At 59.3% G+C, this 13,226-nt stretch overlaps 1 protein-coding gene across 2 annotated transcripts; it reads left to right on the forward strand.

Annotated features, from left to right (window-relative positions):
• Positions 1 to 4,135: 4,135 nt before the first annotated feature.
• On the forward strand, positions 4,136 to 12,990 carry TLE5 (TLE family member 5, transcriptional modulator). Of its 2 annotated transcripts, none has more exons than XM_047707080.1 (7): positions 4,136 to 4,610; positions 5,689 to 5,786; positions 8,500 to 8,563; positions 9,825 to 9,869; positions 10,349 to 10,411; positions 11,685 to 11,759; positions 11,844 to 12,990. In XM_047707080.1, the coding sequence occupies exons 1-7, from the start codon at positions 4,584 to 4,586 to the stop codon at positions 12,060 to 12,062; spliced, it is 591 nt and encodes a 196-aa protein (XP_047563036.1). In that variant the 5' UTR covers positions 4,136 to 4,583; the 3' UTR covers positions 12,063 to 12,990. The 2 variants fall into 2 exon arrangements, with proteins under 2 accessions (XP_047563036.1, XP_047563030.1); XM_047707074.1 differs by having other exon boundaries at positions 4,381 to 4,610; positions 11,841 to 12,990.
• Positions 12,991 to 13,226: the final 236 nt, after the last annotated feature.

Below are 13,226 nucleotides of genomic sequence, written 5' to 3' on the forward strand. Positions count from 1 at the left end.
AGCAGGGGGAGTGGGAGACGCGCAGGGTGGGAAGCAGACACAGGAGGCCACACGGGGTGTGAGTCCACGCGTGTGACACACCTCCAGACCAGGCTCCTCCACGGACAGGAAGGGGGATTGTGGGGGCTGGGGGCTGGGGAGGGGATGGCTGATGGGGATGGGGCTCCTTTTTGGGGTGACGGAATGTTCTGGAATTAGGTAGAGATGATCATTGCACAACATGGTGAATGGATTAAATGTCTCTAATGGTGAATTTTCTGGGTATTTTACTACAATCAAGAAAAATAGATTGCCCTAAAATAGTGTGTCTCATGGATGGAGATTTTTGGTGGCCCCTTAAACTTTATGCCTGAAGGAAGTTCCTCACCAGGAAGGGCACTTACCCTAGTCCCAGCCCTGCCAGAATTAAGTCGGGAAGTCACAATGAGGCCTCACAGAAGGAATTGGCCAAAACACATTTGGGGATGCCTATTGGAACAAAGGAAGTAGCCCACGCAAAGGCCCTGGGGCAGGACCAGGCCTGGCGTGTTGGAGGCACAGCAAGGAGGCCCAGCTAGAGCAGAGTGAGTGAGGGAGAAAGAAGAGGAGAGGAAGATAGGGAGAGGATGGCCCAGTTTAAGCAGGGTCCTGGGGGCTTCGGGGAGAATTTGGGCTTTTATCCCAGGGAGGTTGGAGTCCTGGAGGGCTGCGGGCAGAGGACAGACAGGACTTGAGTCAAGTTTTTAAAACCTATTAGCTCTGCAGGGGTAGGGATTTTCTTCCTCCCTAGTCAGCGCCCTAAACCTCCACTTAGAACCCTACTGGGTACCCGGAAGGTGCAGCAGATACTTAGGGAGGGAGGGAAGGAGGAAGAGCTCCATGTGGGCGTGGGTAGGGAGGGTGAAACACGGGGTGGGCGACTCACACCGCCCCCAGCCACCAAGCCGGGCAGCGGCAGGCCAGAGGCTCAAACCCTGAGCCAGACAGCTGAGGCCCCTGCCCCACCAGGCCCACCAGAAGGAGGTCCCCAGCCGAGCCGCCGGTGGCCACCTGTTTCCTCCCCAGCCTGTGATTAATGGCGCTGCAGTCCATCCATCACGCACCAGCCAGTGCCTGGCTCTGCCCCGGAGCCTGTGGGGCCCAGTGCTCATTTGTAAGCAGGCTGCAAGCCTGGTCTCAGACGGCTGGATCCATGAAACAGATCCCCGCCCCGCCTTGCTCCCAGATATGGCCCTGGAAGCAGGATGCAGGCCCAGAGTTGGGGGTGGCGGGAGCCGTGGGGCATGCTGCCTGACACAGTAAGGTCCTCGGAAGCCCCAAACCCCCCATATTAATTATCTAGTCAAGACTGTTCCGTCCCGGGCCGCGGCACTCTCCCTGCCTTGCCCTCACCCACCTCACCTCCCCGCAGTGGCCCAGCCGGGCCTAGCCCCTCTCTTGAACCCTAGTGTGGGCGCCCCACCCCATCTCCCAGCCTCCTGCCTTGCCTTCCTCCATTCTGGCAACCAGCAGCTCCTTTTGCCTGGCAGACCCTTGGTGTTGCTCTAAGCCAGGGCTTCTCAGCTGGGGGTGAGTTGGCCCCCAGGGACACTCAGCGACGTCTGCACACGCTTCTGCTTGTCAAGACTGGGCTCCGTGCCAGGAGCGGGGCGGGGGGGTGGTGGTGCTGGGGATGCGGCTCAACACCCCAAGTGCCCAGGATGGGTCCTCACAGAGAAAGAGCCGGGCCAGAATGCCAGATGTGCAGAGGCTGACTGAGACACTCTGCTCTAAAACCTTCCATGGCTCCCTAGTGCCCTCCACGCAAAAAGCCAACGTCTCAGTCCAGAATGCAAGGTCCTGCTTCCTCAAGCCGCCTAGCCCTCTCCGACATACCCCACTATGCCCTGGCTTCATGCCCTCCCTGGAGGAGCTGCGTCACCCAGGGTTAAAGACCCAAGGACCTGACTTTTATTTATTTATTTTTAAGATTTTATTTATTTATTTGACATAGAGAGAGTACAAGCAGGAGGAGCAGCAGAGGCAGAGGGAGAAGCAGAGCCCCCTTGCTGAGCAGGGAGCCTGATGTGGGACTCGACCCCAGGACCCTGGGATCATGACCTGAGCCGAAGGCAGCCGCCCAACTGACTGAGCCACCCTGGCACCCGGATGTGACTTTTACATCCTGGCCCTGTCACCTTCCAGCTGGGTGATTTTGACCAGGTCTTTACCTTGTGGTGCCTTCCTTTCCCCGTCTTTCCAATGGTCCGAATACCTAAGGTTAAAATCCTTACAGCAGAGCCTGGGACGTAGTAAAGTCATGTGAGGTTGATTGGTTGAATCCTACTCATGGTCCGGGACACGATTCTGGGACTTGTCTGCCTGCAGAAAGGCCCAGCTCTGACCCCACATTAGGCAGGGCGGGGGTCGGGGGCAGTCTCTTGTGTATGGCTCCGCCACTGCCAGCCAAGCCTGGGGTCTGCGAAAATGGGAGTGTTTGGTCCCCAAATGGCTAAATACTACATCAGGCTCAGACACAGTCTGAAAAAGGGTGTCCCAGGAAAAAGGGTATGTGGCATGGGGCTCATGCTGTCCCACAGAACCTGAACTCTGTTTAATGCTGTTGCCAACATCTTGAAATTCCTAAATTCCTAATAACTTTCCAACAGGAGACCCTGCATTTTCATTTTGCCTTGCTCCAAAATTTGATAGCCCATCTGCTTCAGGGACTCTGGTACAATTTGCAGGGCCTGCGTGTTCCAGAACCCAATAGAAATACTGAAGAACTTTCCAAAAAGGTTTTCCTTTTTTTTCTTATGGCATCGGGATGAGGGGGACCCACATTTTCCTTCTTATCTCTGGCCCCATCAGATGCCATCTTAACACACTGATATTCTGCTTATAGTGATTTTTTATTTTTTTGTAGGAATTTTTATTTTAAAAAACATCCAAGTAGCATTTATCTGGAAGGGTTTTGTTTTGGGGGAGCGGGGGAATAGGAGGAACCTTAAATTTTGCTTATTCATCTCATTCCTGTGCTGCCTTTCGTCTGCCCAGGAAAGGTGTCTGGGGTCCTAACTCTCTGTTTCACAGTTCAGGAAAACCCAAGGCCCAAAGAAGTCATACACATGGGTTGGGGGGTAGGCACGCGGCGGAACTGATAATGATGGCGATGGTGGTGGTAATTAAGAGATTGCCTTTAGCCTTTGCCGGGTTAACTGCACATTCCTTCACCGGCTTCTTTGGGGCCTGTGCTCCACATGGCAGCAAGACAGATCCTATCAAAATCCCGGTTGGGCCGGCCCTGTCCAGGGCTTCCGCTTCCCTGCCTCTCTTGGAGTAAAAGCCCAAGTCTCCCCCCACTCCCCAAAGCCCTGCATCATTGCTCATGCCCCTGGCACCAGCCACAGAATTCGCTGGGCCCAATGGAGGACAAAATCGCCAGACCCCTTGTTCAAAAACTAAGGAATTTCCAGCCCACAAGAGCAGGTCATGAACCCAAGCACAGGCCCTTCTGAGTGCAGGCCCCCTGGGCCAAGGCATGAAGCTGCTGGCCCTGGCTCCCCAAGCTGCCTCAGGGCCCTTGCACTTGCTATCCCTGCCTCCTAGACTAAGCCTCCCCTGCCCCCAAGCCTGGCAGGGCTCTCTCTCACCTTCAGGTCCAGGAGGCCTCTTGGCCTCTTGACCTCTGCGCTGCCTCATTTGCCCCAGAGCCGTTACCACCCGCTAACCTGCCAGGGATTTGGGGCTGTGCGTTTGTGTGTCTCCTGTCATCTCGGCCCCCCCGGGGGGGGGGTGCTGGGACTTTATACCCCCCACCCCCATGCCACCCCCAGGTCTCCGAGCAGGGCCTGGCACACAGTAGGCGCTCAATCCATGCGTGTCGAAGGGCCGGCGCCCACGAGGTCGGCGGGGTTACCGCGGCCTTTCTGCAGGAGAGGAAACCGAGGCTCGGAGAGAAAACAGCCAGCGAGCCAAGGTTACAGAGCATGTCCCTGGCACGCGTCCAGGTCGCGCCATGACTGAGTCGGCGGTTTCGATGGGGGCGGCCGGGCCCTTTTTCTGCCGGATGGGGAAACCGAGGCCCGGCGGCGGCCCGGGCCCACCCCGCCGGGAGGGGCCGCGGCCCCGGGGCGGGGCGCGCCGTGCCCAAGGTCACCGCGCCGGCCGGCGGGGGAGGCGGGCTGGGTGGGGATCCGCAGGCCTCCCCGGGCGCGCGCCCCCCTCGGCGGCGCGCACGGGGCCCGGGAAGCAGCAGCGGCGGCGGCGGCGGCGGCGGCGGCAGCAGGTGGAGCCGGAGCCTCCGCACAGCCGAGGCCGCGGCCACTGCCGGCGTCGCCGCCATTAGACAATAGGAGCGGCGGCCGGGCGTGCGGGGAGGCGGGCGGCGGGGAGGGGCGGGGAGGGGCGCCGGGCGCGCAGGAAGCGGGGCCCGGGGCGCGCCGGGGCCGGGCGCGCGGGGAGGGGGCGCAGGAAGCGGGCGAGGCCGGGCGCGGGAGGCGGCGGCGGCGGCCCCGGGAGCTGCCGATCGGCGCCGGGACAAAGGCGCGGCCGCCCGGCGCCCCGAGCCTCCCGAGCCGGGGCGCACAGCCGGGGCGCAGCCCGCGCCCCCCGCCGCGACTGACATGATGTTTCCACAAAGCAGGCATTCGGTAAGCGGGGCCCGCCGGCTCGGCGCCCCCACCCCCCACCCCCAGGTCCGGGCCCGGCATCCCCCTTAGGTCCGCGCCTGGCACCCCCAGTTCTCGTGCGGGCCATTCCTCCCCGCCCCCCGCCCGGGTCCGGGCCCCGCGCACCTCCCCCAGGTCGGCGCCTGGCACCCCAGTTCCCAGCCGGGCCATTCCCCCCCCACACCCGCCGGCTCCCTACTCGGCGCCTCCCCCAACTCCTGGGCCGGGTCCCCTCCAGCTCCCGGCCCAGCGCTACTCCCCCGCCCCCACCACCCGGGCTTTCCCCCACTGTCGCCCCGTAGGTCCCGGTCCCTCTCCCAGCTCGCGACCCGGATTCGCCCCGTAGATCCCAGGCCCGGTCCCCTCCAGCTCCGGGCCCGGATTTCCCCCTCCCCCAGCCCCTGGGGCATGCTTAACCCCCCCAACCCAGCCAAGCCGGGCCTCGGGCGGCCTTGGCCTCGGGCCTGGGGCACCCGGGGAGCCCCACCGGGCACCTCGAGCACCGCAGCTGGTTTTGGGGCCTGGGAGTGGGGGTTGATCCAAGGCGCACCCCTCCCGGAAGAGCGCGGCCGGGAAGAAGGGTGCTGGGAATCTGGGGTGGAGGCCCCCCCGGTAATTTGGGGCGCTGGGAGAGGATCATTCCCCAAAGCGACTTTGCGGGGAGGCCTTGCGCCCCCACCAACTTGGGGAGGGGGACTCTAGGACGCCTTCTCCCCCCTCGCAGAGGCACTTGGGGTTCTCGGATGTACCCCCCCCCGCGCTTTGGAGGGGCGGTAGAGGGCGCACGCTGTCCCCCACCAAGGGCGGACCTTAAAACGCACCCCCACAGCCTGGGGGTGGCGGGGAACGAGGCGGCTCCGGGCGCACCCACCCCCTCGCCTTCCCCCGGGAGAGGCGGGGGCAGGAAGCGAGGGCGGGGGCCGCGCCAGGGGCTGTAAACACGGGCCCGGGAAGTGGGGCGAGAGGGGGGGCCCGCGCTGCAGCTGCGCCGACTGGCCGCTGCCTTGGGGGTCGCCCCGCCCCGCCTGGCCCTGACCGGGGCCGCTCCCCCGCCCCGCAGGGCTCGTCTCACCTACCCCAGCAACTCAAATTCACCACCTCGGACTCCTGCGACCGCATCAAAGACGAGTTTCAGCTGCTGCAGGCTCAGTACCACAGGTGAGCAGGGGCCCAGAGATCCCCCAGGGGGGATGGTGGACGCCCCCCCCCCCCCAGGCTTGGAGGGAAGGTTGTGGCTACAGCTACATACTCATATTCGAAAAAAATGTAGGTAGAGAGCGTTCTATTATGTGGTAGGCCCTGTCGTGAGCTCGTTCTAATATTAAACTCGTATAGACCTTAAGACAGCCCATTTTACAGGTAAGAACACTGAGGCACAAAAAGTTACAATTATTTGCCCAGAGACTCAGCTATCTGTGTGGCTTCAGAGTTCCTCTCCCCAGCACCCCCCAGTCCCCCTTGGTTAAAAGACCTCCCAAGAAGTTGGGGAATGGATGAACCTTCGCCGCCCCACCCCGAAAAGAAAACACTCTGTAGCCTGTTAAAATCTTTCTGCTTAGTTTTGGAGAAGGAGTTCCTGGCGTCCTAACAGATTCTCAAAGGCGGCTCTTCCTCCAGAATTTAAGGTTCTAGCATTGTAAAGGGCTTGCCAAGTGCCGGAGCTAAGGGGAAGGACCTGGTATTATTTTCATCTCACGGTTAAAGAAATTTAAGCCCAGAGAGGTTAGAGATTTTCTGGGGCTGCCCAGCAGAGAAGTGGCAGACTCAGGTTTGCAGCCAATCTCTGGGTTGAAGAATGCAGATTCTCAAGGCTCTGTTACAGAGTCGGGGGGCTGTACCTGGGAATCAGAAGGGCAGTCACAAATCCCCACCGGGCCTTGGGCCCTCTCGGGACCTCAGTTTGCCAACAGCAGAGTGTTCCAAGAAGGATCCTGGGTTTTCTCCCGAGAAGAAAGAGAAATAACAAGATACAGATTTATAGATAAATTTTCAAAAATCCCACCTTTTGGGGGGTACTGGCTGTGCTCCCCATGCACTAAATACTGAACCAACATCCTCTTGTTCAGTCTTCCTCGTTGTCCCGTTAGTGTGCCCGTTCTTCAGACAGGGAAACTGAGGCACGGGCAGTTGAAAGGCAGGCCCCATGAACTTTGTTCTGGTCCCCTGGTTGGTTAGGGACTTGGCTTGGCAAACTTGGCTCTTCTGAGCCCCTCAAGGGGATCCTTCCCTCCCAACCTGGCCCAGGCCCATCTCAGTGAGCACTGGCGCTGGTCCAGTCCCATACCTCCGGGTCAGAGTGCTGTCGTGTGCTGGGTGACTTTGGGGAAGCCAGATACCCTCTCTGAACTTTGGGGTCTCCATCCACTGACCCTGGGTTTCTCTCTGTACAGTGAGGGGTCCTGCCACGTTGGGGGCACACCCAAGATTTGCCAGACCCTCAAGAAGAGCCAGAAATTCAGAGTTTGGGCTGAAAGTGCCTGATTGGGTTGTTTTTTTGTTTGTTTGGTTTTTTTTGCTAATGGTGTCAACAAATAGCCTCTTTTATTTTATTTTTTATTTTTTTTTTAAGATTTTATTTATTTATTTGACAGAGATCACAAGTAGTCAGAGAGGCAGGCAGAGAGGCGGAAGCAGAGAGCCCGATGCGGGGCTCCATCCCAGGACTCTGGGATCATGACCTGAGCCGAAGGCAGGGGGCTTTAACCCACTGAGCCACCCAGGCGCCCCAACAAATAGCATCTTTTAAAGAAAATGAGAGAAAACAAACTCATAGTGGGGGGGTCCACAGCAACACAAAGTATGGCTCATCTCTGACTCTGGGCGTACAAGTCACAGCTTGGTGGAGTGAAGCACCAGGCCCCTAGGAGGACTTTAAGACCAAGCATTTATTGGGTGCTTACTGTATACCAGGCATTGTTCCAGAAGATTTTCTTGTCTTTTTTTTTTTTTTTTTAATATTTTATTATTTGACAGAAAGAGACAGGGAGAGTGGGGCTTCCTGTTGAGCAGGGAGCCCAACTCGGGGCTTAATCCCAGTACCCTGGAATCATGACCTGAGCCAGAGGCAGAGGCTTAACAACTGATCTGCCCAGGCGTCCCCAGATTTTCTTGTCTTAATCCATTTCCTTCTCACCACCCCACCCTAGGAGGTTGATACTTGGTGATGCAGAGACCAAGGCCCAGAGAGGTAGAGGGGTTTGCTTAGAGCCACACAGCATCAAGGGGTCCGGGCTGACCTTTGAATCCAGTGCACCTGGCTTGAGTCCATGCTGTCAGCTTTCTAGGTCTTTCTCTGCCCTTCTCCTTGGGGACAGGGGATGGTAGGCTTTGAGAAATGGCCTAAGTTCATCCCTGCCTGAGAGAGGCCTGTGGCTCCCAACAGTGGGAACTTTTACCCCCTAGTGCAATCAAGGCTTATGAGATGGACCAGACCCCCCTGGAGATTTCTTGGTGAATCCGACCCAGAGCCCTGCCAGCCAGCCTTCCACCCTCCACTCTCTCCCCACTTCTGTGGTTTCCGTTCCTTCCTCCCTGGCTGGATAGTTTTCCCAGGGATTGGGACTGTGGCCTCGGAAGCCAGCTTTCTGGCTGTGTGACCTTGAGCTAGTTACTCAACCTCTCTGGGCACCCATTGCATCATCGGGAAATGAGGGTGACACCAATATACTGATCTCATCAAGTCTCCGGACAGGGAAGAGTTTTCTTTGAGTCCCTGGCTGACCCGGAGTCTGCCTCTTCTCTCCGATTTCTGTTATTAGGAAACCTGAGCCGCGCCCCCCAGGCCCCCCGCACCGCCAAAGCTCTGTGCCTCCCCCCCACCCCCCTCCCCACACAACGGGCCCCTGGTCCCTCTCCCCTTGTTCTTTTTCAGCCTCAAGCTGGAATGTGACAAGCTGGCCAGCGAGAAGTCAGAGATGCAGCGTCATTATGTGATGGTAAGCTGGGCTCCTGTGGGGAGGGGAGGGGAGACCTCTGACCCTTCTCCAACCCTGGCAGCTGCCTGAACCCTGGCCACCTCCTGTGGGATGGACAAGGCTTCGGGGTCTGCTCTCCATTCAGCTGGGCCCCTGGGGCCTGGCCGAGGCCGCCTTGCTGGCCTGGCCGTCGGCCCAGGCAGTGGCCCAGGTGCCAAACCACCGGGTTGCAGCCCGGGCCTGCCAGGTCCCCCGGCTGTCCTTGGCAGCCGAGGAGGCAGCCGCTGTGTAAGCCAAAGCCAGGAACTGACTGGAGGAGCCGGATCCTTCCCTGCCCCCACAGTTCGGGCATCCCAGCCCTTAACCCCTCCTTGCCCGAGCTTCAGAAGGAGGACTCCTGGGGGTTGGGGGCATCGGGCAGAAAGCTGACATCCTTTGAGGTTGGAGGGAGGGAAGGGGTGACACCCCCATTCTTTGCTTGACGTCTGAGACCCTGCCTGTAAGCAATACCAGAATCCCTTGCTGGGATTTCTACCCACCAGGTGGCAGTTCCTACAGCAGAAAACCCCTGCCTCAGTCCAGCCCGGAGCCCAGCTCTCCCAGGCTTCGGGGGAGGCAGAGCCAGACACTGACCCTCCTAGCTCTGGAGGGCTGGGGCTGGGACAGAGAGCAACCCAGGATGGGGGTGTTCAGTGGGGGGGCACACGGCATGGAGGATGGGGCATTGTGGCTAGGGTCTTGAAGAATGAGTAGGAGCTTGCTGGGCAGAGGAGAAGAAACCATAGAAAGTCCTGGGAATGAACTTGGCTTCCCCTGCCTCACCCCCAGGGATGATGGGGAGCTACGAGGGGCTTTCGAGGAGAGGAGGAGGCAGGGTCAGATCTAGGGCGGGGGGGGGGGTGGCGGCTACTGACCCCAGAGCCAGACCCCGCAGGCTTCGTTTATCCTGGTTATTTATATCCAGGAAGGCAAACTTCCCCGGAGTCTGGGGCCACCCGCAGACAAGACACATAAAGATAAAAGATTAGGAGTCCTGGAATGTGTGTGTGTTGGAAAGGGGGCTGGATAGTTATTCCAGAAACCAGGGGAACCAGGCCTGGCTGGGGCCCCAAAGCTCCTCACATGCAGCCCCACCAGGTGCCCGAGCTCCTGCTCCAGGTGTGGGGGACTCCCACTTGCCCTCCTGCTCCCGCCACCCGGGCATGTGTGTCTCTGTCCCTCTGTCACACACCCCAGTCTTCGCCCACCCCCATTTCTCTTTCTCTGTCTCTCCACCACGCAGTACTATGAGATGTCCTACGGCTTGAACATTGAGATGCACAAGCAGGTATGCCCCCCCCACTTCTGCAGCCCCAGACAGGTGGGCCCGGCCCCTTGGCTGTGCCCCAAGTCCAATCAGGCCTCCACACCTGATCCTGTGACCTTCCCAGCCCCTCCCCCTGTTCCTTCTCAGGCCTCCCTGGGAGGTTTCTCCCTAAGGTGGGGGGCCAAGACCTTTCCTACCCGCTTACTCCCCTTTCTGGCAGTGGGGGGGGGACATGCCAGCCCCTGGATTGCTCCTCTCCCTCCGGCCTTCCTTTGCCCGCCACCTCCCCCTGACCCGCAAGCCTACCCTCTTAGCTGTGGGGCTGAGAGTTGGCCTCCGATCCCACCTTGGCTGCTGACCCAGTGCCCGTGGGCTCCAGGTGTTGGTCTGACCCTGGGCTGAGTTGGCCTCCTCCGAGGGAGCACCTCACAGGCCTCCCGGGGCCGGTCTGCACCTGCCCCCGCTGCGGCCCTGGGCTGAGGCCCATGTGTGTGTTACAGGCTGAAATCGTCAAGAGGCTGAATGGGATTTGTGCCCAGGTCCTACCCTACCTTTCCCAAGAGGTGAGTGGCGCCCTGGGGCTGCCGGGAGGAGGAGGTAGTTGGACCATGAACTTGCCCCAGGGCCTCTCTCCCCCCTCCACTGCCCCCCCAGCAGCTTCTGGATGCCCAGGGCACACACCTCCACTCTGTGGACCTTCCAGACACAGAAGAATCCGCAGGTTGGAGAAACCCCAGGGGTTCAGGGTGCTGGAGGGAGGGGGCCTCACTCTGCTGCAGAGTTCCCAGCCTGAGTGAGTCATTTCACAGGTAAAAATGTCAGATATGCCCAAGAGAGTACTGAGAATATTTTTTCCCCCTTCTGGATTCTGCCTTTTACCCCCCCCCCGAGGTTTGCCTGCCAGGCCCTGTGAGCTACCTTAGGCCAGAAACCAGAGGCCAGGTGTGTGGGGAGGGTGCTCAGCTCGTGTCTGCAGACGGACAGACAGACACTTGCAGGGGCAACACAGACCACGGGGACACGTGTGCCTTGGGGAACCACGTGCCGAGCTTTGCTTTTGTTTTTTGGGATTTTGAGACTTGGTATGAGGTCCACTCCGCATTCCCCGCTCTGCAATCCCTGCCCTCCGCCAGGTTTCCTGTCTGTTATTCATCCTTTCCTCTTTAATCCCTGACTTTATCTTGGTGTCCTTGCGGGTGACCTGCATGCCCAGAAGGACACTATGAAAACCCTAGAGAAGGAGGGTTTTGGGGCCCTGAAGACCTAGACTTGTGCTTTCCTTTCATGACAGGGGCTTCCTGGAAGGCAAGGCGAAAAGGGAGATTAGCAGAGTCTGGCATCTGAGGGCAGGAGAGATGGACTCATAGGGAGGGCTAGGGTGTGGGCGGCAGATTGCCCCAGGAAGGACTGTCCTGAACCTAAACTCTTACCCCTATACTGCCAGAATCCACTGGGCCTTCCCCAGCTGTAGTAGGAGAGGAGCTTAGATTAGCAAATCTCAGCACAATCTGTAAGCTCTTAGGATCAAGACTTCCCTGTACAGTTGGCCAGGTTGTGCACTGTACATTTACTTCTTTGCACTTGGTATTGAATAGGTCATGGTCCAGGGTTTCTCTCAGACTCGCACAATGGCGTTTTCTTAAGTATCTGGCACCAGTCCCTCTGAGTCTTCTGTGAATCTGGCTTGGTGAACAGAAGTGGCTGGAGGGAGGGGTTTTCTGGTGGGATGGAAAGCCACATTGGGGGGGTGCCTTCCCCTGGGCTCTGTGCCTCAAACCCTCAGAGATGAGGGCATATAGCTCCTGGCTCCTCTCTTTACCCCATCCCCCCCTCCAGCACCAGCAGCAGGTCTTGGGAGCCATCGAGAGAGCTAAGCAGGTCACCGCTCCTGAGCTGAACTCCATCATCCGGGTATGTCTGGGTCTTGGGTCTTGGGTCTTGGTTGGATGGGCGGCCCAGGCAGCTCATGCTTCCCTCCCGTCTGCCCTGCAGCAGCAGCTCCAAGCCCATCAGCTGTCCCAGCTTCAGGCTCTGGCCTTGCCCCTGACCCCACTGCCCGTGGGGCTGCAGCCGCCCTCGCTGCCCGCGGTCAGCGCCGGCACCGGCCTGCTCTCGCTGTCCGCGCTGGGCTCCCAGGCCCACCTCTCCAAGGAAGACAAGAATGGGCATGACGGGGACACCCACCAGGAGGATGACGGCGAGAAGTCGGATTAGCGGGCGGCGGGGACAGGAGGGTGGGGGGACAGAGGGGAGACAGACACGGGAGAGAGAGAAATGTTTAGCGCAAGACACAGTGTAGCTCGGGTTCCGCCGAACTTGGTAGTATTTATGGTAGCCGCCTGCTGGGGTCCTAGCCTTGCCCATGCGCCACCCCTAGCATCGCTCACACCCTCAGCTCCCGGCCTCCCCCACTCCTCTCCTTTCTCCTCTGCGTCCTCCCTCATCCTCCTCCCCTGCAGCCTGAGTGGGCGAATGCCCACTCATTCCACACAGGAGGCCAGCTGAGGCCTGGAGGCACAAATGGGAGGCCAGGTCAGAAGACAGCAAAGCCTCAAGAAGCCCAACACCCCTGCACAGCCCCGTTCCGCGAACGTGCACCTGACTGCAGGGCCTCCAGGCCCCTCAGGGCACACGCCCCCCAGCCTCCCACCCTGGCACTGCATGCAAACACCACCGCTAGCTGCCCCTTCCCGCACCCCACGCCCCTCCCCACTCACTCACCTCCTCTGCTAGTTCCAGAGCCCACGCCCACCTGTCCTCTCCCAGAGAGGGGGCGGAGACAGTGAGCCTAGCCAGGAGCAGGGGTGGGGGTGGCGGGTGGGCCGGCGTCCCAGAATTCCCTTTCTCCCCTCCCCGAATAAAGATGAGGGTACTCAAGTTGTCTTGGTTTTTATTTTATTTTTTTCCCCTTTTTCCAGTATACTAGCTTGTCTTTTAAGAAAAGGGATATTAAAAAAAAGAAAAAAAGACAGAAAAATGTTTTAAAAAAAAAACAAGCAACACCCACACCTGTGTCTGTATATAGCCTCTTAGACTGTCAGCTTTTGTTGTGTTCAGTCGTTTGATCGCTGCGGAGAGAAGGGAGAATGTTGTATCGAGGGTGGGCTTAGCTGTGCCTTTCAAATAAAGATGTGAGAAGGTTGGTTTGCCTTGTTCCTGCCTCTGTGTTGCGGGCTGCCGCCGCGGTGCCCCCTTCCCAGGGAAGGAGGGGGCTTCCCTCATGTCTGAGCTCCTCCTCACAGGACGGGATAGTGAGCTCCTCCTCGCCCCCCGTGGGAGTCCGGCTTGCCAGCGTGGTCTGTCTCCCCAACTTGATGCACAGACCAGAGAGGGTCTCCTGGAGGCTCCAGGTCACACAGCCTGGCCCAGGTGCGTGCA

Source organism: Lutra lutra, chromosome 1 (assembly GCF_902655055.1).
Source record: "Lutra lutra chromosome 1, mLutLut1.2, whole genome shotgun sequence".
Lineage (NCBI taxonomy): Eukaryota > Metazoa > Chordata > Mammalia > Carnivora > Mustelidae > Lutra > Lutra lutra.

Bases quoted from the DNA above. Each gene is read 5' to 3' on its own strand.
- TLE5 (XM_047707074.1), top strand. From the start codon at position 4,584: ATGATGTTTCCACAAAGCAGGCATTCG. The intron at 4,611-5,688 runs GTAAGCGGGGCC...CCCGCCCCGCAG, and splicing joins TTCCACAAAGCAGGCATTCG to GGCTCGTCTCACCTACCCCA. The intron at 10,412-11,684 runs GTGAGTGGCGCC...CCCCCCCTCCAG, and splicing joins TACCCTACCTTTCCCAAGAG to CACCAGCAGCAGGTCTTGGG.